The 22,595-nt window shown below is 39.8% G+C and overlaps 2 protein-coding genes across 5 annotated transcripts; one reads left to right on the forward strand and one right to left on the reverse strand.

Annotated features, from left to right (window-relative positions):
• The first annotated feature begins 1,580 nt into the window (after positions 1-1,580).
• Positions 1,581-3,064, forward strand: LOC146638998 (protein RD3). Its single transcript, XM_085372373.1, has 2 exons — positions 1,581-1,888; positions 2,689-3,064. Exons 1-2 carry the CDS (start codon positions 1,581-1,583, stop codon positions 3,062-3,064), a joined length of 684 nt encoding a protein of 227 aa, XP_085228499.1.
• A 1,710-nt stretch (positions 3,065-4,774) lies between these two features.
• Positions 4,775-13,012, reverse strand: stx5a (syntaxin 5A). 4 transcript variants are annotated; one of them, XM_085372391.1, is made up of 12 exons: positions 12,931-13,012; positions 12,291-12,502; positions 11,140-11,210; positions 10,837-10,892; positions 10,667-10,737; positions 10,451-10,567; positions 9,802-9,858; positions 9,624-9,705; positions 8,405-8,491; positions 8,168-8,271; positions 7,917-8,038; positions 4,775-5,932 (listed from the first exon to the last, which is right to left on the reverse strand). In XM_085372391.1, exons 2-12 carry the CDS (start codon positions 12,351-12,353, stop codon positions 5,773-5,775), a joined length of 990 nt encoding a protein of 329 aa, XP_085228517.1. In that variant the 5' UTR covers positions 12,354-12,502; positions 12,931-13,012; the 3' UTR covers positions 4,775-5,772. The 4 variants fall into 4 exon arrangements, with proteins under 4 accessions (XP_085228517.1, XP_085228509.1, XP_085228533.1 ...); XM_085372383.1 differs by having other exon boundaries at positions 11,140-11,213; XM_085372407.1 differs by lacking the exon at positions 8,405-8,491.
• Between the last annotated feature and the right edge of the window lie 9,583 nt (positions 13,013-22,595).

Consider the following 22,595-nt stretch of genomic DNA (forward strand, 5'->3'; position numbering starts at 1 on the left):
AATGTTTTAGCAGAGTATTTAGCCCACAGCAACATGCCACGCAGCAACCAAAAAACAAAAAGAAGAAAAAAAGGACATGTCAGTTTCTTTCCCTGCCCAGTGTAAGTAATGGCCCCAGCTTGGCCACTCCTATGAAAATTGCCAGCTTCCACCACTGCTGTCTGAATGTGTATTTGAATGGTTTTACTTTGTTTATCAGATGTTAGGCAGGACAATATATGTAACCCTTTAGGCTCTCATCTTGTGTTTAGCTGCAGCATTTTCTGGCATTAGATAAATTGAAACAAGCAACACTTGTTGATAACAGTAAGAACTGTTTTCCCTTCAGTCACTGAGTGTAGCAGCTGTAATTAGATTATGTCAGCTATTACAACCACTCATTCTTCCAGGTAGGCTATGGATTTGAATGTAATCTATCTGGGATTTGGTGGCTCATTGCTGAGTGGTGTGGAAACCCAGGCACTAGACTGTACCTTATGTTACCAATACAATGCCATGTACAAGTCGACGGGAAAGACTGCTAACACCTGAGTGTGTGAGAAAGTGAGATTAGGTTGGTTGTTATGTAACATTAGCCCAACAACAGTCTGGTAATTGCAGGTGTGTTTGAAAGATTATTGTCTGTCCACTGGATGCTATTTTAAAGACTGTGCTGGGTATAATAGTATGCCTATCAGCCTGAAACCAGAAATTCTGCTGGTTTAAGTTTCATGACTGTCCAGAAATTAGTCTGTCAGACTCTGAAAGTGGTTTGAAATATCTTAGAGAAAGGTGTTTGTGACCTGCAACCTTCACTACATCTTTAACGTCAGATAAGATATAAAATCATGAAAAACATGCAAAAGAAAGGTGGCAAAACAAAATTAAGTCCCCATGCTGTTATATAAATATTATATAAATATATATAATATTATATAAATGTTATATAAATACCCCACCTGAATTCTGGCCATCACACACAGAAGCACAAACGCACACGGCTCTCACAGGCGTACACTCATGTCACGAGGTAATCTCCTCTTGTCACTCACTCATTATTAATACAGGATTACTTGTATTCTCAATCCCAAACTCGCACACACACAATACGCACCCCTCACAGAAATACACGCACTGTCTGCTGGGGACCTTCACCGGTAGCAAAGCAGTCAGGTATCTGTGAGCCACCAGCTGGAGTCTCAGGAGTTTCATCCACTTTGAATGTTGCTCACTTTACTGCTGACAGAGGTTTTACCAGACAAGTGTTGGATAGTCATCAGAAGAGAAGATACTACAGCTTTGTAACCCTTGTTTCATGAAGGTAAGAAAAGATTTATATATATCTGATAACAAGGAGAGAAGTTAGAACAGTATGCAATGTGTTTGCATTCACATATGCACCACATTTTACTTAAATAGACAATCAAGATTTCAGAGGATTTTAGATAACTCCAGTGTAAAACAGCTCTACAGACTGTGTGCTGAGGTGATTTTAATGCTTTTGCTTTAAACACTATAGCTTCAAACATGGTGAAGGTCATATCATCGTATGACAGATACTTTTTAGTCTCTTCTTCACCAACTCTTTGTGTCTTTTCCAGATGTTTCCTTGGTCCGCTGTTTTCTCCCTTGAGCCTAAAGTGCCCGGCCAGCGAACAACTGAGGAGCTGGTAACCAACACCCTGATGCTGGAGCTTGGGGCCATGGTGAAGCGCACTGAACGCATCCGTTTGGAGAGGGCGACGGAGGGTCGTCGCCGCCGTCGCAGCTCTTCCTCTACAGCAGACTACAGCTGGCTGGCAACCACCCCGACCAAACAGCCCTATGAGCTCACTCCCAATGACCTGCTGGAGCTGCAAGACCTCTGTGCCAAAATCCCTCCTGCACAGTGTGGGCCTGTGATTGTCAGGTAAGAAAAACAGGCAGAGGTAGAGACAGAGCTAGAGATCTGGCAGGATAACGGTGAAACTGTTACTATAACTAAAAGACCTACAGATCATTTTCAAATAGCAGAGAGCTGCAGGGTTTCAGTCTAATCCATTTTACACACTAAGCAATAACTCGCTGATACTGTCAGAGCCATACTTATAAAAGTTGACTTTTAAATGTCTGTGTGAGGTTCATATCAACCCCTTATGTAAATCTGAGAATAGAAAAACTGGAGGGTCAAGATGCATGTACAATTTTCTAGTTTCTGCGACTATGCTTGCTTTGGTGTGGTGTAAATAAGACCCAGCACTAACCCTACCCCTCACTGGTAAATGCCCATAATTAATTCAACATAATGATGAATGAATTTTCAGTTAAAATAAAGCAAATGTGACTTTTTTTATTGGTGTTATCACTGAACAGAGTTGTTTAGACAAAGCGATCAGTAAATATAAGGGCTTTAAAATCTAATATTCAGTTTTATTAATCTGTGGGATTCAAAAATATGAACAAGTTGACAAAAAAGCAAGAGTCATCAATGAGACTCCATCATTAATAGTCACTTCTGCAAACACGTCCTCTGTTAGAAAAAAAAGTTTCATGCAGGCTATCCACCCTCAAACACCACCAGTGTTTTTCTTACAGTGACATTCCAATTTATTCTTCATTCTCCACCCTTACACTCTTTGTTGGCTGTGTCCTTTTTGTTTTGCCTTGGCTGTAAAGGGGTGTGAATCAAAGTCAGCTCATATTACACTTACTCTATCCCTCTTGCTGTAGGTTCAGGAGGCTGGTGTCACAGATGGAGCCCGAGGTTCACGAGGTTCCTCGGCTCTTTCGCTCAGTGCTGCGTGACTGTGTGGATGAGGCGAACGGAAACGATGAGGTTCCGACCCAGGAAGTGGTATTTGAGAAGCAGCAGCGCAGCAAAAGCCTCTCCTTTGTCACTTTCCGCACAAAATTCCGCACGGGGTATTTCCCAAAGGGCAGCAACTTGAGAGGCTCCAGGGGGAACCTGCAGCAGCAAGTGGAATGGTCTGATGAGGAGGAGGATGGAGAAGGGGAGGAGGAGGAAGCAATCAAAGCCAGGGCGAGGAAGGGAAGGAGTAAGAGCATGCCAGAGATCACCCCTATAGAGCAGAGTGCTCATGGGTGAGAGAAGTGAGGGGAGTCAGGGGAGAAATAAAGCAGAGGGACATGTGCAAGGGAGGGGAGGAGAAACTAGGAGAGTCACAGAGAAGACTAGGTGAGCCCAGATTGTACAAGACAAGCATTAATGAGGAAGAAAGGGAGAAGTGGAAGTAGCTGCCATTAAAAAATGGGTCAAATAAAAATCTGGAAAACTTAAAAAAATTATTTTCTTCCTTATTTCAAAAGATGAAGAAAAAAATTCAAGAGAAAGGACTTAAGTAGATTTGCTCACTGGCAGCTTTAGGTAAATCTAAAAGAATTATGGTTCTGGCTTTAAGATGTCAGCAGCCTTTTGTGGTCCTGGTGGGTAAATTAGAAACTGCTGATACTGTTTTACCTACATAAGACCAAAAATACTAAAGGGAATAAATAGCTGTTCCAAATCTGACACGACCTGTTATGCTCATTTCCATATTTCAAGTACCCTTTCCTGATTTCCATTTCAAAATAATCCTGCTTTGTCTCATTCTGGGCCTGGAACCAGTTTTTATGTTAGCTCATCTCCCTTTAAAACCACTTTTGTCTGGTAACGGATGGGTGAGGTTTCTGTATCTGAAGTGGTAAATACAGATCCTCCTTCTTTTAACGGGACCCTTGCCACAGCAGATCATCTGCCTCCATCTCATCCTATCCCTACCATGCTCCTCTGTCACAGTAACGCTCTGCATGCCCTTCTTCATGACCACAGAGACCATCTCTGTGGTCTTCCTCTCTTCCTCCTACCTGGCAGCTCCATCTTCAACACCTTTTTGATAAATCCACTATCACTCCCTTGACTACCACCTCTACCCTTCCTTCTCTTCCTGATGAAACCTTCCCATTTATCTGGACTTGGGACTGGCATTAGGAGTACACTGGGTTGTACACCACCACAAGCTGGGTTGACACGAAACAGACTAAAGAATATGGAAGTGGAAATAAGAACATTTAAAGCAGTCTGAATCCTGAATTGCTGGCTACCAACTTAATATTTTGAAACTCAGACCATGTCTGAGCATCAACCAGTATAACTGTACTGTACAAGAAACCTAAGAAAATAAGGATATGTCCATGACAGCCTATTTAGTATGTTGAGTTAAACTTTGCTCAAGCTTATGGCATCTATAAACTCAAACCCATACTGTAAGGGCTCTCTGATGAATCATAAACACATCACATGAACTAAAACTTGTTACATAACAGACAGGACAGCTTTCTTCTGCAGACTCAGCAGCCACAGTTTGGCTCCAGATCACCAGCTCAGTTAACAGATGCTCTCCCGTCAAGTAAAGCAGAAAATAATTAGACTCACGTATGATTTTACTGTAATACAACATGTACTTAAGGTAATAAATAACCAATTTTCTGATCTTGTCTGTGCAATTAAAACACTTCTTTTACACAAAAATGTCTTCTTTTTTTGTTTTAAATAGATGTTTAGCTAACATTTGAGGCTAATGTTTAAATGCATATGTCTGCATTGTTATAAATGAAAATAAAGAATAAAAGGCCAAATATAAACTGCAGCATTTGTTACAGCTAATTAAAGCTCTGCTGACTAATCCTCTTATGCCAAGAAAATCCCACACGTGAATGCCAGCACCCCATTACTGTTTTATTAATGCACACTTTATCAATACATCTTCATAACTATTTCAACTTTATACACTGAAGTCAAGGCATTTGGCTAAAAGAAAAAAAAAAAAAAAAAGAGCAAAAGAAAAAAAAAGGGAAAAAATGTTTCTTTTAAAAAGTTGTGGTCATTTAAATAACATCCTGTACATTAGGTAGATAATGGATGCGCACAGGCATCCAACCAGACACTTCCAGGGAACGTGGCCGATCGTGTGACTTTACAACCAGCGCTTACCCCTTCATACGCACTGATCCTCCTGCAGCACTCAGTGAGTGAGGTTTAAACCTTTTCTTCCATTAAACCTCTGCGAAGGCTGCTCACCACACAGCTTCATTTAAAACAGTGCCGTTATATAACATTTCTCACAGCTCACTCTTCAGTTACACTGCAAACCTCCCTTCATCTGGCTATGACTGCCTACTTGTGCCACAGCGAGTTTCCTTGTATTGTGTCACAGTTCAACAACGGTACCAATTTGGCAAATGAAACAAAACAGCAAATAAAGATTTAAAAAAAAAAAAAAAAATCCACATCAGTTTTGGATGGTACAAGGTTAGGAATTGCTGATAAATGAGAGACAGTCATGTGGTTCCAGTAAAAAGCAGGTAAAATATGAAGCAACATAATCTGAGGAGCAAGTCCAGTTGTAAAGTTTGGCTTTGTAATACTTACTATAAAGGATGACGTGTGGTAAAAGAGGTTAAACAAAACAACCATAAGACAGTTTGCAGAATCAAACCATTAAATTAGAGCCATTTTGATTAAATGCTTATGAATAGTTGGTCAATGTAGGATACAGAGCAGCTTTCTGCTCTTAAAGTGGGGATTCAAAGATCATTTATTTGTTTTATTCGAGAGTTCAACATCTTCATTTTCCATTGAAGAGTCAAATTAAGACTGAAAAGTTTGTGGCTTGGGACAAAACGACAGGTCCGTATTCGAGTGGATCCCAAAAGCCTCCATGAAATCGTGATAGAAGAGTCTCGAAATACATCCTCTTAGTCTAGCTTTAATTTTATTCTCCCTCATTCGATACCGTTTCCCCGTTCCTCATTCCTTTAAGCAAAGAAGACGACAAAGATGATGAAGAAGACCACGAGGACCAGAAAGATCTTGATCATCAGCCAGCGGTTGGAGGAGACCGACTGGAAGTATTTGAGGATCTCTGTGTGGGCAGCCTCCACGTTCAGCTGGGTGTCCTCCACGTTAGCATCGATCCTGTGAGAAGGAAACGGAGCAGTGAGAAGAGTTTTTATCTCTAATCAGTCTTGTTTTATTTCAAAGACTAAGATATTACACCAATACTTACACCATTAATGCAAAAAAATAAATAAAATCAATTTTTTTCAGTTCTGCTTTAGTTTGTTATTTGTTTATTTTAAATAGAAAATTGCTAAGATTTGTTATTGCTTTGATATATATGGGCTTCTGTCTTTTAAATTTTAACACCCTCTAGCGGTTAAAATTGGTGTAGGTTGATTGCCTTCCAGGGTAGGGCTGGGCCATATTATACCGTTCACGGTAATACCGGTATAATGTTAGGCTACGATAGGAAAATGAAATATCGCGATAGAATATGAGTAAAACGCGCATGCGCAGTGCCTTTGTTTTCATACGCACATGGCCGATTGTTGAGTGAAACAGATGAACCAGAATTGGTTTGTAAAAATGGTGCAACTTCAGTGGTGTGGAACTGGTTTGGTGTTTGTCCGTCAGATACACGACAAAGCACATTTTTTTGCAGAACATGCAAGCGGCCGTCGGACTAAGATGCCCTTAAATCTGGGAGTAATCTGGGTCCTAAACTCCGTATGCTTCAGGTCAAACGAACACTGCAGCATCACTAAGAGTTAAAAACTGTCTAAATTCTTTCATCTTTAATAAAACGATCAGCATTGCTGCTTTACCAGGTGTAACTATGAAGTTTAACTTCCAGGCATCCATGAAAACAAAATGTATTACATTTAACGGAGTTAGAAGCTAGCAGGAAGCTAGCGGAAGTTAGCTTGCTAGTTTCGCTAGTTACCTAAGCATGATATTGCATGTTCTGACTGAGAGATTTCTGAAAAAAATCAAACGTACAGCTCTGCTATCACTTCCAACATAAATGAAGACAGAAAACTAAACAGCAGTGACGTTTGTAGGGTTACTGAAGTTGGGCTAGCTGGTATATAATGATGTGCTACGTGATCGCTAGCGACACAGCTATGTTAGCATAACATAAACAGTGAAGCTGGAGGACAAACACTAACACTTTTCCACTTATAAAAGTTAACGTTAAGGTTCCTCATGGTTAGAGACAAATGCAATCGCATGGCAGGATGCTGTAAAAGGACCAATCTTCAGTCAGGAGAACAACTGAGATAATCCATCCACAATACGAGGTTAGTCATTAATATACTGCAACAACATGGGAATAGAGCCGCTGCCAGAGAATTCAACATTAATGAATCAATGGTACAGAAGTGGAGGAAGCAAGAAGAATGAGTTTAATAAAGTTTGATTTATCTGACTGCTTTGTTTCGCTTAATGTGCCTTATAATCCCGTGCACCTTATGGTCCGAAAAATACGTACTGCACACTGCAGTTTAATGTTGCAAAGCACCTCTTTTTAACTTCAGTGGATATTATACATGGTTATGCTCAGGATATGTCAGCCCATTTCTACTGGAAATGCCTTTTGGTTAAACTTTCAGCAAGGAATTTGCATTTGCACTGTTACATTTTTATAAAGCTTTAATGTACATAAAAACCAGCTTCTTGTTTAAGTGAAAATAAATGATAGGTTGTCTTTTTGCGCTAGTAATGTTGTGGAGTTGTATTTTGTCTCGCATCAATTATATCGTCAGTTATATTGTTATCGCAAATTTTCAAATATATATCGTGATAAATATTTTTGGCCATATCGCCCTGCTCTATTCCAGGGCTATTAATGAATCCTGACTGATGAGTATTTGTCAGACCCTGATGAAGACTTGTAGTCAATACGTGCTGATCTGTTTTACTTGCTGAATTGTTCCAAGAATACATTTGTTATATAATTTTATCCCAACACAGGACCAAAAAAAAGAAAAAGAAAAAAAAAGTGCTTTTATGTTTCAGGCTTTTTTTCCAGCAAGATTGTTTTTCCAGTCCTTTCTTTCAGTTGTGTGACACGTTCTTTTATCCTACTGAACCTCATCTGTCTCAATCTCTTCCTCACCTCTGGATGGTCTCCTCTTGCTCCTTGACCATGTGCGCCAGCTGCTGAAATATGGAACCCAGTTCCACGATGGTGCTCTCGATGTTTTGCATGGTATCTGCACGGCTCTGGATGTACGAGTCCTGTTGCCACAACACAGCATTTTAGTCTAATATTTAGCTAATCTTGGATAAAAGTCAGTCAAGTTTGACAACAGAATAAATTTTTTGAGCCACCTGTCTGACTTCAGCAAACAAACACCAACACCCTACCTGCTCATCAATAAGCTGAAGCTGCAAAGGATTACTTGGAGAGTCCATATCGATAGCAACATCCCCCCGGCTCCGGGACTCTTCCTGCATCAGGACCGAGCCATCTGCAGAGACACAAAACACACACACGTGATCACAGAAATCCTCTATGGTACGGGCGGAAAGCAGAAAGAACAGCGGGCACATACAGTAGCTAGTTATACCCGCTTGGAGAGTCGAGACGTTCCCGGGAAATACCTTTGTAATTTGCGGTTGTATAGCCCTGGTAGTCATTGCGCGGCTCACGAGCTGCATGCGGCTCCTGGGCCCCTTTTTTGCGGCTCCCTAAAATATTTTGTAATTCTTGCATTACAGATGACCAAATACAGTAATAATCATTCACAAGGACTGCCAGCAGTTCCCTATCACAACAGCTGCTGTTTTGAAAAGTACACTGGTATTTAAAACTTATCCACAACCAGTGCCGTTTTTGAAAATGAAGGAAAAAACAAAACACCTAACCATCAAACAACATGCTCAGTGCAAGTACGCCAAAAACAGAAATAAGGTAATGTGTGCACAAGCACAGAAAAACTATATATTCTGTTAATATGTGATTTATTATGCTTATGGTTTTCTACCGTAGGGTTTATACCCATGTACCTTTTAGCAGGTAATAACACAAACAAGTAGAGAAATGTAAATATTTATACCATCATCCATCAAGATAACTAAATGCTGAGTGCATCATTTCAGAGATTAGAATCGAGCCAATTATATATTTAAAATAATGAAACCAGTCTTAATATCCATCTTTTTTTCTTTGTAAAATCTCTAGGCATTCACAATGAGCATTTTGCTTGATATTTGGCCAAAAATGCTAAAATAAAGTGAATTTATGAACATTTTACCAACTGTGTAAATGCACGTACAGGAAGCACTGGAGCTCGGTGCGTTCATTAAAGGGTCTCTGTTAAGAAGCCTGCTCGGCAAAACGTTTAATCATTCATTTTAGCAGAATGATGAACTGAGCAGGAGCCAGACGTCGAGTATTTTCCTCCACGACACAACAAAGAAATACTCACGGTGTGTTCACTCTAATACACACTTTGTATGCTTTGAGCAATGATTATTCTCATTACTAGTGGGAAGTTCACACTTTCAGAGAATACAGGTGATATAAATGTGACATTACAGCAGGCAGTGTGAAGCCAGCCATGTTCACGGTCCTCTTTTACCCTTGTCTGTATTACTAGCGCTGCACGTCAGTTTATACATGTGCAACATTAAAGGTCCACAAAACGATTAAGACAGAACTTTTCACACAAACAATATTCAGGATAGAGTGAACACGCCTTAATTAAACTACAAAACATGCTTTGTTAACCTGCTGTAGCCATTTACTTTCATATGAGACCCTTGTTAAAAATCTGAATGAGCAACTTGAAGCGTGAAGCTGAGATGTGGAGAGACTTACTGAAGTTGTTGGCCATGAGAGGAGAAGACGACGCCGGAGGCTGGGAGAACTGCTCTCTCCTGCTGCGCTGCTGCTTCAGGTTCTGAAGAACAAGAGTCAAAGAGAGAAGAAACCTTCACCTTATCCAGAGCTTTAGGTATTAGCATTGTTTGCTTTTGTGTGCTGACGCAGCTCTCACCTCTGTTCTGACTTCTAGGACTGATTTGAAGTCATTGGACATCGATGCCAGCTTGGACTACAGACAAAGAATGACAGAGTTAAAGGAGGTGCCGATTCACTTTTGTTACCATTTAAAAAAAAGAAAAGAAGGAAAAACAAAACCCAAAACTACAGAAAATTCGCATTCTCTCAGTCAATAACTACATCTTTTCTTGATTTTAAAATTGTACACAAAGTTTTACAGAAAGGTTCAAAGTTGTTTCCTTTTAGATCAACTTCAAATTCAGAATCAGAATCACAATTTTTGTCAATTTTTTAAACAAATGATTAATTTATCTTGGGGTCTTGATGCAAAAAAAACAAACAAAAAACCCCAAAACAAAACGTTGGTACAGAAATAAAAAACAGAATATATGCTATATACAGTGTATATAATATATACATATATTTAGGAATATATACCAACTACCTACAGATATGAGAGATGAGATACTGAGAAATTAAGTCATATCTAAAGGTTATGACCAGGAAGGGGACAGGGTGCAAAATATAGATAGAGCTCTCATCTGCAGTCATCTTGCACTCATTCTGATCCAAATAAGCAAAAACAAAACGCAAACAACAACAAAAAGCAGCAGGATTTGCACAAATACAGTACAAAAATATACCTGTAATGACACCACTATAGTGTTTGAGTGGGTCTGAATGTGTCGGCCACCTGGAGCTCCACGGGACCTCACCAAGTCCTGCAGCTGTGCTATCTGTTTGTTTAGACTGTTAATGTCCTAAAAGACAAATAAAAGAAGGGAAAGTTATAATATAAAGTTTCATTAGATATAAAAAAGGACTGACATGCTTTACTGAAGAGTGACAGCTCAACTCACCTGCTTAATGATGTATGTCAGCTCCTCGATTTCTATCGCCTTGTCATCAAACAGAGATTTTCTTTTTGCCACTAAAACATGAAAATAACATCATCTAGGTCAGCACTTTGGATGATATCACACTCAGAAATTTGAAATGAAGCTGAAATTACATTAAAATTAACACTTACAAATTGTGAGCTTTTCCAGTTTGGCAAATGTATTGCTCAAGTCTTTCCCAATTCTCCTACAAGGAGACAAAAACAGAGGTTAAACTTTCTCTACTAGTCACAGAACCAATAATTATATTTGCTTCAAATCTCTTTAGTACAACTCTTTAACTAAAGGTAAGAGAAACGGGTATTAAACCATTTATATGCTAAATTCATTATATGAATATTATAGCTAATTCAACAGTGAATATGAAAATAAAGGAACCGCAAATAAACATAAAATGAGGAAAAATATGCGAAAACAGACTCTGTGGAACTTACTTGGCCATAACTGTAAAGTCACTGCGCTGCCTGAGGGCACTGAGTGCCGGTTTACTGGGCTGGACTCCATTCTGCTACAGGAGGTACAAAGAAGCAGATGAGATGGCCAGAAACATTAAAAAAAAAAAAAAAAAAAAAAAAAAAAAAGGGGGGGGGGGGGGGGGGGGGTAAGACATAAATTATGATAAGCAGGACTTTGAGAATTGATTTTAAATGAATCAAGAAGTCAAAGAATTTGGATTTTTTTTTTATCATGATAAAATAATAATCCAGTCTGTTCTGACTTTTTGTTTTTAAAATAAAAACTTAAACATGCCAAAAAGTAAAATGTCTAATGGCATAATGTTTGGAGTGTTAATATAATAAAAAAAGAGAATGTGGTCACTTAAAAATATAAGATACACAAGATCATTTGAATTTGGCATTTTTTTTTTTTTTAAATCATCAACCTTCCTCCAAAGAAAAATAATCAGGACTGTGACAGAAATATTTCTAACTAGTAACCAGCACAAGTTAAATGTGAAAACACACTTAAAATGTGTTTTTGGGATAGATGTTTCTATATTAAGTAGCCAAAGTTTGAGAAGTCACACCTAAAAGGCCCATTTTGAGAGAGGAAAAACTACTGAGAGGTAGAGAAAAAAGCTCTACCTCTCAGTAAACAAAAATCACTTCCAAATGTGTTTTTGCATCATCTCACATAAACACTGACATAATTATGTTTGCATTACCAGACACACTGACTGATAGTTATTTACCTTCTTTTTTTAAAGAAAGTAAAAAACATTTTGACACTGTTATTTGGGGGATTTACCGAGAGGAGTAAACAAGGAACAAAAAGCAAAACTAAAAGCCAAGCCCAAAATTATACAGTGCTACCAAAACCGATCTGCATCACTGCATTTTAGCTGTATGTGTTAAAAAGATTCTGGTAACTCTTATCAAATCGTGCACAACTTCAAGTAAACCTATCATGGAATATAATAAAAACTAAGCAAAAACGAGCAAAACCACTATGTAAATAGATTGAACTGAGAAAAAAAAAAAAAACCCCCAATAACTACAAAAAAATAAATAAATTAGAATAAATCTGAGTGTAGGGACGTGGCTGTTTTTTTTTTGTTTGTTTTTTTTTTAAAGACACAACATACCTGTCTGCCCTGGAGAGATTTACACGCTGACTGGAACTCGAGTGTCCGGTCACGGCACGTCATGCTGCCGCTGATAGTGAGTCACCTGCCCGCTATAGATCAAACACCACCCGGGCAGCCGGTTCCTCCTCCTGGGGTCTGTCTGATTGATAAATACTAAGACCTCGCGGTGTACGGACAAATTCACATCGAAAGGTGGTTATCATTCATGTCTGAAATTTAAAAAAAAAGTCACTTGTTAGCTTTCCGGGCCGACAGCTTCAAATTCAACAGATAAAACACAAATTCAGGAGATTCGGTAGCCAAAAGCTAGTCACAAAGACCGCGACAGCGTGGAAATAAGGCCCAAATAACTGTGCTAAAGCTCATATAAATAAACAGGCAAGTTAAATATATATATATCATTAGGTAACGATGATTATTTGGAGCCTGGACTGGGTCTGTTTGTGTGAAGGCCGCCCATCACGACACACAGCTGATCATGGCCTGACCGGCTAACCGCGGGCTAACGTTAGCTCCAGAGAGCTAACGGGAGTTTTCGAACGGTCCCTCCAATCTCACCTCGGTGAAAGCCAACTAAAATTGACGGTGCGAGTTTTAAATTTATTTAATAAACAAAGCTAGATGGGGTTCAACTCACCTGAATCGGTATCGCAAAATATTATCAGACCCGTCGGTGTTTCTGGTGAAGACTAGTATACCCAGGAGTTAAAGTTCCGATCCGGGTCATTTCCGGTACTGACGTCATTGCCACGTCTACTTTACCGAGCATGGAAAAATGTCTGCAGTACCGAGTTACTACCACCAGGGGTCAACAAATCTACTGATGTGAGCGGCACAAAGGAATCGACGCTTCAGTTCAGAAAGAAATGCGGACATTTAGTTGAAAACGAAGTCAGCAAATGACAAATAAAGCTATTATTTAGAATTCAAATTAAAACTAAGACTAAAGCAACTAAAGTAACATTATCCACTTACAAAATCAACTCAAAAAAAAAGAATATAAATAGAAAGGACACTTTTTTAAAAAAAACAAACAAACTTGGTCACACCAGGTATTGATATGATGTTTAGAATATAATGTCTACATGTCTGAATCTTCCGTTTTCAATACATTTTGTGTTTGTATTGTCATACCTTTTCCCCAAACAATTTTTGTTCCACTGAAATACTTATATTAAAATGATTTATACAACTAAAAAATAATAATAATCCAGAATAGAAATAAAACAACTGATTTAGATAGAAACAATATAACCCAGTACTAGTACGGAGTAATTAATGACGTGGTGTGTGAGTGTACATCAAGAAGCCGCAGTTTCCTGTTTTTAGCTGACAGGAGTGGCACCAGGCGTGGTCTTCCGCTGCTGTATCCCAGCTGCTGAGGAGTTCAACATATTGTGCGTTCAGAGATGTTTTCCTGCATACCTTGGTTGTAACAAGTAATTATTTGAATTACCATTGCCTTCTTATCAGCTCCAAATAGTTTGGCTATTCTTCGATTTTTTTTCTTTTTGAAGCATTCTCTGAAAACCCTGGATAGCAGTTTCTGGAATATTCAGACCAGTATGTCTGACAGCAATTACCATGCCAAGTTCAAAGTCACTTAAGTCATCTTTCTTCCCCACTGTGATGCTCAGTTTGAACTTCAGCAGCTCTTCTTGACCATGTCTGCATAAAAGCAGCTGCTGCCATGTCATTTTCTGATTAGATACTTTTGTTAACAAGCGGTTAAACAGGTATACCCAATGCATTGGCCAGAGAGTTTACATTCAAAATAAAAACCCTCCAATGTCAGTCCTGTATCCCTTTAGCCACAACCTTTTTCTTTTTTTAATTTGCAAAAGAAAGTTGTTGTAAAACTGTAAATGGAGATTTACCTGATTGTGGCACTCAAAGTAAAAAAAAAGAAAAGAAAAAAAAGAGGGTGGGCGAATTGTTAATCAAATAAACACAACATATGAGGAATCTTGTTTTCAGTATTCCTACTATCAATAACACTTATACCGATCCCTCAGAAACTGAAATATTACAACTACAATGGTAATACCTTACTGCAGCAAACGTAATGTCACCATTCATCAATTTTTGTTTTTCACTACTGAGCTTTTCTTCTTCGTGTTTAACGGCGGTTGGCAACCAACGTAAAGGAGCATTACCGCCTCCTACTGTTCCGGAGTATGGGTCAGACAGTGAGCTTAAAATCTGTTTCCAAAAAAACAATACAAAAAAAAAAAAAAGAAAAAAGAAAAAAAAAGACCCTACACTCTTTCATAAACACCTATATCCTTCAGAAACCCTTCCAGTTCCCTCACCTGTGCCCTACTACCCTCCAACACACTCTTCAGATTAAATTCCCAATTCCCCGCTCCTTCAATCTATTCTGCAGAACTTTCCTCTCCACATCATAACCCTTGCACCGCAGTATTACATGCTCTACCATCTCCTCCTCCTGGCACACTCCACAAAGCCCCGTCTCATGTTCTCCTATCATCTGTAGTGTTTTATTTAATGCACAATGTCCCAGTCTAAGCCTGGTAATGACCACCTCTTCTCTCCTATTACCCCTATACAACCGACACCTTGCCACCTCCTTATGATACAATTGCCTGCCCTTACTCCCTGAATCCCACCGCTTCTGCCACTCCTGAACAACTTGCCTCCAAACAATACCTTTTGCTTCAGATCCGCTGCTTTTAATTTCCATCTCAGTCCTATTTTTAGTCAACGCTCCTTTTGCCAACCTATCCACCTTTTCATTTCCACTCATTCCTACATGATCTCGCACCCAAAGAAAGCCAATATTGCTACCACAACACTTAATTCTGCTTATAGTCTCCAGAATAGTATACAGCATACCCTGCCTTGTCTTCGAACAAAATGATTGTAGACTTTAAAGAACAGCTGCCGAGTCAGAACATACTACCACCTGCCTGATTTTTGAACACTCTACCCATTTCAATGCTACCAAAATTGCTACCATTTCAACCGTGTACACTGCCAGTCCATCCGAAGGGCGTCTGTTTATTTCAATATTTTTTGACGGAACTGCTATTCCAAACCCTGTAATTCCAGTATCTGGACTTTTAGCACCATCCGTGAACACATGAATACACTCAGGGTATTCATTCAAGCTGTGAAAATGAAATGCTGAAACAAGATAGACTCTTCCTTTCAATTTTCTCTTCAGATCCAGCAAGTACCAGTCCACAGGAGGGGTCGCGAATAACCATGAAGGAACCACAGGGAACACTACTGCAGGACATATTTTAAGTTCATACACTTGACACTCCTTAGCCCACTGATTCCCCACCTTTCCAAAATGATCCTTCTGACTTCTTGTCTGTGAAGGTTCTCAGTCATCCAGGTCATCGTAGTCAAAGGAGCTTGGAAAGAAAAGCGTCTGGACTTCTTTAAGTTGCTTGAAGACGTTTCACCTCTCATCCGAGAAGCTTCTTCAGTTCTAAGGTCAAATGGTGGAGAGTCCCAGATATAAACCTAGTGGGAGTGACCCCCCACAGAGGGACAAAAGGACCCCCTGATGATCCTCTAATCGCCTGAGCCAAGGTGGGAAACTGGGCGTGGGTCCCAATCAGCCAGAGTTTCGGGTGTGTTCATTGTGAAACCTGGCCCCAACTTATCATGCGAATTCCTGAGATCAGATGGCCCAGGATGTGAGTGGGCGTTAAGGCGTCTGGGAAAGGATCTCAAAACTGGATTATAGATGGCAGAGAGTTGGTGTCGTAAACCCCCACCTCTGTTCAAAGATGGTCGCTCACAGTGGACATAGATGGCTTCTTTCACTCCTCTTACAAACCATCTGTCCTCTCTGTCCAAAATGTGAACATTGGCATCCTCGAAAGAGTGTCCTTTATCCTTCAGATGCAGATGGACTGCTGAGTCTTGTCCTGTGGAGGTGGCTCTTCTGTGTTGTGCCATGCGCTTGTGAAGTGGCTGTTTGGTCTCTCCAATGTAGAGGTCTGAGCATTCCTCGCTGCACTGTACAGCATACACCACATTGTTAAGTTTGTGTTTTGGCGTTTTGTCTTTCGGGTGAACCCGAATCAAATGAATGGCTTGTTATCAGGCCTTTGCCAAACATGATGGCAAGCTGAAGAGGTAATCAAACCATTTGATTCAGCTGTGTTGGAGTAGGGATGCATCTAAAAGCTGCAGGATAGTAGCTCTCGAGGACTGGGATTGGGCAGCCCTGCTCTAAGGGCTTCCGATTGAAGAACATCCAAACGTCTCAACACAGAAGGAGCTACTGAACCATATGCCACACACCCATAATCGAAGACCGATCTAATTAATGCCTGGTAAAGTCTTTTCAAAGCATAAGAGCTCACTCCCCAACCCCTCCCAGCTACACACCTCATAACATTAATAACTTTTTTGCATTTGGTTTCAATCTGGTCAATATGCTCCCTCCATGTCAGTCTTGAATCAAACACAACACCTAAGTACTTAAAAGAGCTCACTTTCCCAATTACCTCGTCATACAGTTTCAATGTCAAAGTCTCACTCACTTTTCTTTTCTTTTTGTAAAGAACATCATTTTTGTCTTTTCCACCAAAAACCTGAATCCCCAGTCAAATCCCCACTCAACCACCATATTTATTTGCCTTCCTTTTTTCCATAACACACCATCATCAGCAAACAAAGACCTACTACTGATCTTTTGTCTCTTGTCCTCTGTATTTATTTTTTACTTACCCCCTTGTCTCGTTATATGGATTCTATTCACCTGTGCATTGTTTCCCCAGCTGTATTCTCACTCCTTAATTAGCTCACGCGTGTGTTTCTTTTTGTCTGATATTATTTCTGTTTGTTACTGGAGTTCCCTGCCTGTTCCTTGTGGGGTCTTTGGTAGTTTTACTTATTGGCTCATATCAGTCAGAATAAATATTTCCCCTTTGTTCCTGTTTCTTTCAGTGACTGCTTTTGGGTCCAGAAAGCACTATATATTTTAATATGGTTTTCTGAAACAGGTCTCTCTTGTAAATGAGACATTGAGCCCCAGTGGACTACCTGTATAAATAAAGGTTAAATAAAAAAACCCCACATCATATAAATGATGGTAGTTTTATTCTTGGACTAGAATACCTTTACATGAGTCAGCGTTCCAAGTAATCCTTATTTATCTTCTACTGGGCCTTTGTGCAGCTCCCCAGTTCCTCTTCTTTCTGAAACGAGCTGTTTTAGCTCCTCCCACTTTAAGCCAACTTTCTTTTATAGTTAAGCTGTGCTGCCATGTTCTTTTCAAAGACAAGAGCCTTTCTGTTGGCAAGCCTTCCAAACAAGCCACATTTATTCAGCCTTTTTCTAATTGTGCTGTCATGAACTTTAACATTAAACTTGCTAACTGGGGCCAGTAGAATCTCAGATGTAGCTCTTGGCTTTTTTGCAGTTTCTGAGTATTGCACAGTCTGACCTTGGGGCTTGTTCACTGGGATGTCCACTCCTGAGAAGACTTGCAGCCGTTTTGATTTTTTTTTCCACTTGTGGATGAAAAAATTTTCTTGCTGGAGAATTTTGGACTTCAAATTGTTTGGAAATGGCCTTATTACTGGCACCAAATGCTTCTTTAAGCCAATTGCTGATGCCTGCCCTTATTGTGTTGTGCTAACAAACACCTGAATGCTCCAGAACTGATGATACCTTAACCAAGGTCATATGATTAGCAGCACACCCTTGATTTATTTTTTCATGCATTGATTCTGCATAACGACACAGTGTAATATGTTACTTCTGTTGTTCATTTGAGGTTGTGTTTACCTAAATTTTAGACGTGTTAACAACCAGATGTTTTTTTTAAGAGGTCCTGAGACAAATTCACACAATTATAGAGATACAATGATTTTCTTTAACTTAAGAGTCAAAGAAGACATGGCGCGGTTACGCTTAAATGCTGAAGGAAAAATTAAATCCTGAAGTTTCTGCGAGTGGAGATTGACAGAGCAGACAGAGAGACACGGAAGATGATTGGCTGCTGCCTCAGGTGATTCGACCGGCCTGCAGGTATGGTATGGAAAGAACGAGATAACATCCAGCAGGCTCTCTGATCTCCTCTCATGCCTACTGGTACCCGCATCCTCCGCCTGACGGGATCAAGCATGCCCAGACCACAACTATGTTCTCTCCCATTTACCTGTTAGACCCCCAACCGCAAACCCCAACCTGCGACCCTCCAGCTACTACAGCAAGACCTCGTTCACCTTTTATACCTCGGTTTTAATCACCAAATGGATTGCTTCCTCCCACTTTGAAATATGACTGTATTATGTGTTTTAATCTCCTTTGATGGAGGGAGCAGCCCCTTATCAGGACAGAACAGTTTCTCCTGAAAAAACACTCCCTTCTCTTTGTGATTTCTTTTTCTTTTTTGTATGTATTGCATTCACTGCTAAGCTACATTTAATTGTATCATACATTTTGTTATATTGTTTGTATTTTTAAAAACCTTTATACTTTTTGATGGTCCTGAATGAACATGCAAGCAGTCTTTCAATTTCTGTGGTGAAATCCTGTCATTCCCCTTAAGTTTATTTGCAATAACTCATTAATCTATATTTATTTGTCCAGTACTTAAGCTAAAAACATTCCCAACAGCTTTTGCTACACATAGTTTTTAGTGATAACTGGGACATGTTAGCATGATAACACATTACTTTGGTCACAGGGACACCAAAGTATATTTTCAAAGTCAAGAGGACTTAAACTTCCTCATAACACAACCATCCTTCTGCTATATTCCCAGCCTAGCTGCATGCAAACTGTTTCCCATGTAGTTACAAGAGCCGTAAATCTTTTATCAAGCATGATGTCCTTCACTGGAGTGAGAAAGACAAGGTCTGTGGATCCATGTTTCTGTTGAAGATAACAGAGTTTGTTTATTCTGTAAAATGAAAAAAGTTATTTGTGTTCACAAGAGACTTTAAAAAAATCACTCACTTTCCTGTCAGATCATCAGAGCGACAGAAGCACACAGGAATCTTCTTTACCCTGCACACACTGAGCTAAATCTCACTCTTTTTTTTGATCTATGTTTCTCTCACATACACAGGAGAACTGATACCATCTAACAACACACACAATACTCACAGGCCAGATAGCGTCCAGTACCTGCTTGAACACAGCTGCTGCTACAAAAGCAGGGAGGAAACCATGGCTGGTGTTATTAGAAAAACAATGACGCCAAATGCAGAGAAAAGCAAGGTGGAAAAATACAGGAAGGCCTGATACAGGAGAAAAGACTGGCAGGGACAAAGTGACGGCTGCAGAGTGATGGAGCGAGAGACACGTAGCTACTGGCTGAAAACACGCAAGAAGTCAAGTTAATATATAAATTGTACATGCACTCACCGCACATTTCATAACGTTTTTCCAGGTTTTGATGAGCAAGTGGCTTTTTAAAAAACGCTTTTGAGGATTTTGTGCATCGAAATTCATGACTCACTCTATCCTTTTTCTCTTTCCCTCTCCGTCTCACTAATCTTGCTGCTATATTTAGTCTTGGCATTATGCCCTTCGACAGATAGGTTGGCAGCAGTACGTAGATCATCTCTTCTCCAGTCTTTCCTCTCCTTTCCTTCCCTCTTCCTCAAAGCAGATCCTGTGAGATCCATCTGCAGTTCACAAAGAGATGTGAAAGTTTAACACACGCACTGCATCAATCAACAAAACTAAGTCTCTTAGACGTGACTATAAATGTACAGAATGAGATACGGACGAGCTATATTAACATTATCCCCAGCCTCAGGTCTGAAGTCTGCTCTGTATGATGAAATATTCTAATGAGGCACTGAACATAACATTCCCAGCATATTTCATCATCTTTATCACAAATGTCAGGGGGCGAAAGGCACAGTAACCACCAGCAGGGCTGCAGACAGGTATGTGCACAGAATGCACACACAAAATCTCCCCTCAGAGCCTCTTACACACTTGCAAGCACAAACTCCTGGAGTATCTTTGCTGGGGCCACAACTAAACAGACTCACTGACAAATCAGTAAAACATCATAAAATCAAACTGCTCAAGTAGGTGCAAGTACCTCCTGTGTAATTTTCCACTCAGACAGTGTGGGACTGTGCACACCTTTGTACTTCCCCAGCTTCTGACTCAGCAGCACAGATGAGAGGAGGTGAGAGAACAATATTATGTCTCACAACACCGCGTCACATCACATACGCAGTTTTGTCTTTGCAACCAACTCCCTGGGTGGCACTGTAATGAAAAATGCCTGTTTATCTTTCATTACCGTCAACTGAGGGATTAAAACAAAAGAAAAACATGGGGCGGTTGGAGGAGAGGAGAGGCAGCGGGGGATGAGGTCAAAGCGCGGGGACATCGGTTAGACAAGGAAAGCGGAGGTTTTTATGAAAAATAAGACATTTCCTTTAATCACATCTGTAACATCACGGCTGTATCCTGGTATCATGTTGAATATATTTGATGATGTAGTATACACTTTAATGTGGACATTAAAATCGATTAATTGGCATTTATATGCTAATACATGAAACATAAAACTGCATTGTTTTCTACAAAGACATATTAAAAGGGCACAAATGGTGTAGCAGCAAAAAAAAGAGTGTAGTTTCATTTTCTATACGTAGGCTACAGTATTACAATGTATTTGCAGAGAAGAGATTCGTTGCAAGGTACAGCAATACAAATGAAGTAACAAATACATTTCTAGAGTATGCACTACGTCATACACATAGTTATGGCAGGATATTAGAGATTATAAAAGTTATATAGTTAGTAGGGGGTATCTATAGGCCACTAAGACACCGGAGGCTAGAACAGGGCTAACAGTACGATGTAGACTGTGCAGATACAAAGCACACTGATGTTTAATGCTCACACAGGACATCTGAACACGATATTAATATTTCCAGGTGTTACAGGTTAAAGAGTTGTAATGCTGAAATAACAGCAGCAAGTACATGCGGGAGCTGTTGTTGCTTTTATTGTTCAGAATTAATATTTTGACAAAGGAAAATTTGGTCACAAGAAATAACATTTGGAGCCCGAGTGGCACCCAAAAAGATATCTCAGCACCACAACTCCCGTGGGTGGAATGATGTTAAATAGTCACACATGTCTGCATGATTGGAGTCCATTTGCTCATTGTTTTCACCACTGGACTAATCTACAGTATATGTAATCTGTACTGAGGTTCCTGGACTCTTAGGTTTCCCAAAACATTTGTCTCCTCAGTCACCAGGCACATTTTGTTCCCTATTATTAATAAATGAAGACCGGAGAAGAAGTATCAGTGCTTGCAAATAAAAAATGGATGGACAGAAATAGCCACGGATGAGTTTAGAAGAATACTTTGAAACACTGCTTCCGAACCTTTACTGTATCTCCTGTATTAAGCACTTCTGTAATAAACTGGATATGGACTACGTCTGAGGAATTACATTCACCTCATGATTTATCTTTTGTGGTTACTTGCTAGTATATGCAGTATTAGTTTATTTCAACCACTACTTTTAGCTACTAGCAACATTCACTGGCACTCATCTCACTAGTACTGAATTTGACTCCCTTTTGTCTTCAGAATTGTCTTCATAGCACAGAATCAAAAAATATGCTGGAAACATTTCTCAGAGATTTTGCTCCATATTGACATGATAGAATTGGATGCCCATCCCAAAGGTGCTCTATTGGATTGAGATCTGATGACCGGATGCCATCTGAGTCCAGTGAACTCATTGCCTGCTTCAGGATACCAGGTTGAGGCGATCTGAACTTTGTTAAATGGCATGTTTTCCTGCTGGAAGCAGGTATTAGTAGATGGGTACACTGTGGTCACAAAGGGATGGACATGGACAGCAATAATACTCGGGCAGGCTGAATAATAAGGCTTAAATAATACTCAGTTGGGACTAATGGAACCAGAGTTTGCCAAGAAAATAATGCCCACACAATTAAATCACTACCATCAGCCTGAGTCATGATACAAGGTAGGCAGGCTCTATGGTTTCATGTTGTTTACACCAAATTCTGACCCTCCCATTAGAACGTGGCAGGAGAAATCAAGACTCATCAGTCCAGGCAACATTTTTCCAGTCTTCAATTGCTTGATTTCACTACACCTGTTCAAAATAAAGCCTTAGCTTCCTGTTTTAGTTGACAGAAATGGCATCCTGTGGTCTTCTGCTACCGAGATGCTCTTCTGCATACCCTTGGTCATAATTAGTGGTTAATTAAGTTGCTGTTACCTTCTGCTAGAACTGGTTTGGTCATTCTCCTCTGACACTGTCATCAACAAGGCATTTTCACACAGAG

This window comes from Diplotaxodon limnothrissa, linkage group LG2 (genome assembly GCF_057381915.1).
Source record: "Diplotaxodon limnothrissa isolate DT_005_m linkage group LG2, D_limnothrissa_male_GT1.1, whole genome shotgun sequence".
Taxonomy (NCBI): Eukaryota; Metazoa; Chordata; class Actinopteri; order Cichliformes; family Cichlidae; genus Diplotaxodon; species Diplotaxodon limnothrissa.

What these genes read in the sequence shown, in the direction of transcription:
- LOC146638998 (XM_085372373.1), top strand. Translation starts at nt 1,581, where the DNA reads ATGTTTCCTTGGTCCGCTGTTTTCTCCCTTGAGCCTAAAGTGCCCGGC. An exon ending in TGTGGGCCTGTGATTGTCAG is followed by an intron (nt 1,889 to 2,688) that starts GTAAGAAAAACA and finishes CTCTTGCTGTAG; the next exon opens with GTTCAGGAGGCTGGTGTCAC.
- stx5a (XM_085372383.1), bottom strand. Translation starts at nt 12,353, where the DNA reads ATGACGTGCCGTGACCGGACACTCGAGTTCCAGTCAGCGTGTAAATCT. An exon ending in ACTGGAAAAGCTCACAATTT is followed by an intron (nt 10,738 to 10,836) that starts GTAAGTGTTAAT and finishes TTCATGTTTTAG; the next exon opens with TGGCAAAAAGAAAATCTCTG. An exon ending in CTATAGTGGTGTCATTACAG is followed by an intron (nt 9,859 to 10,450) that starts GTATATTTTTGT and finishes CTTTGTCTGTAG; the next exon opens with TCCAAGCTGGCATCGATGTC.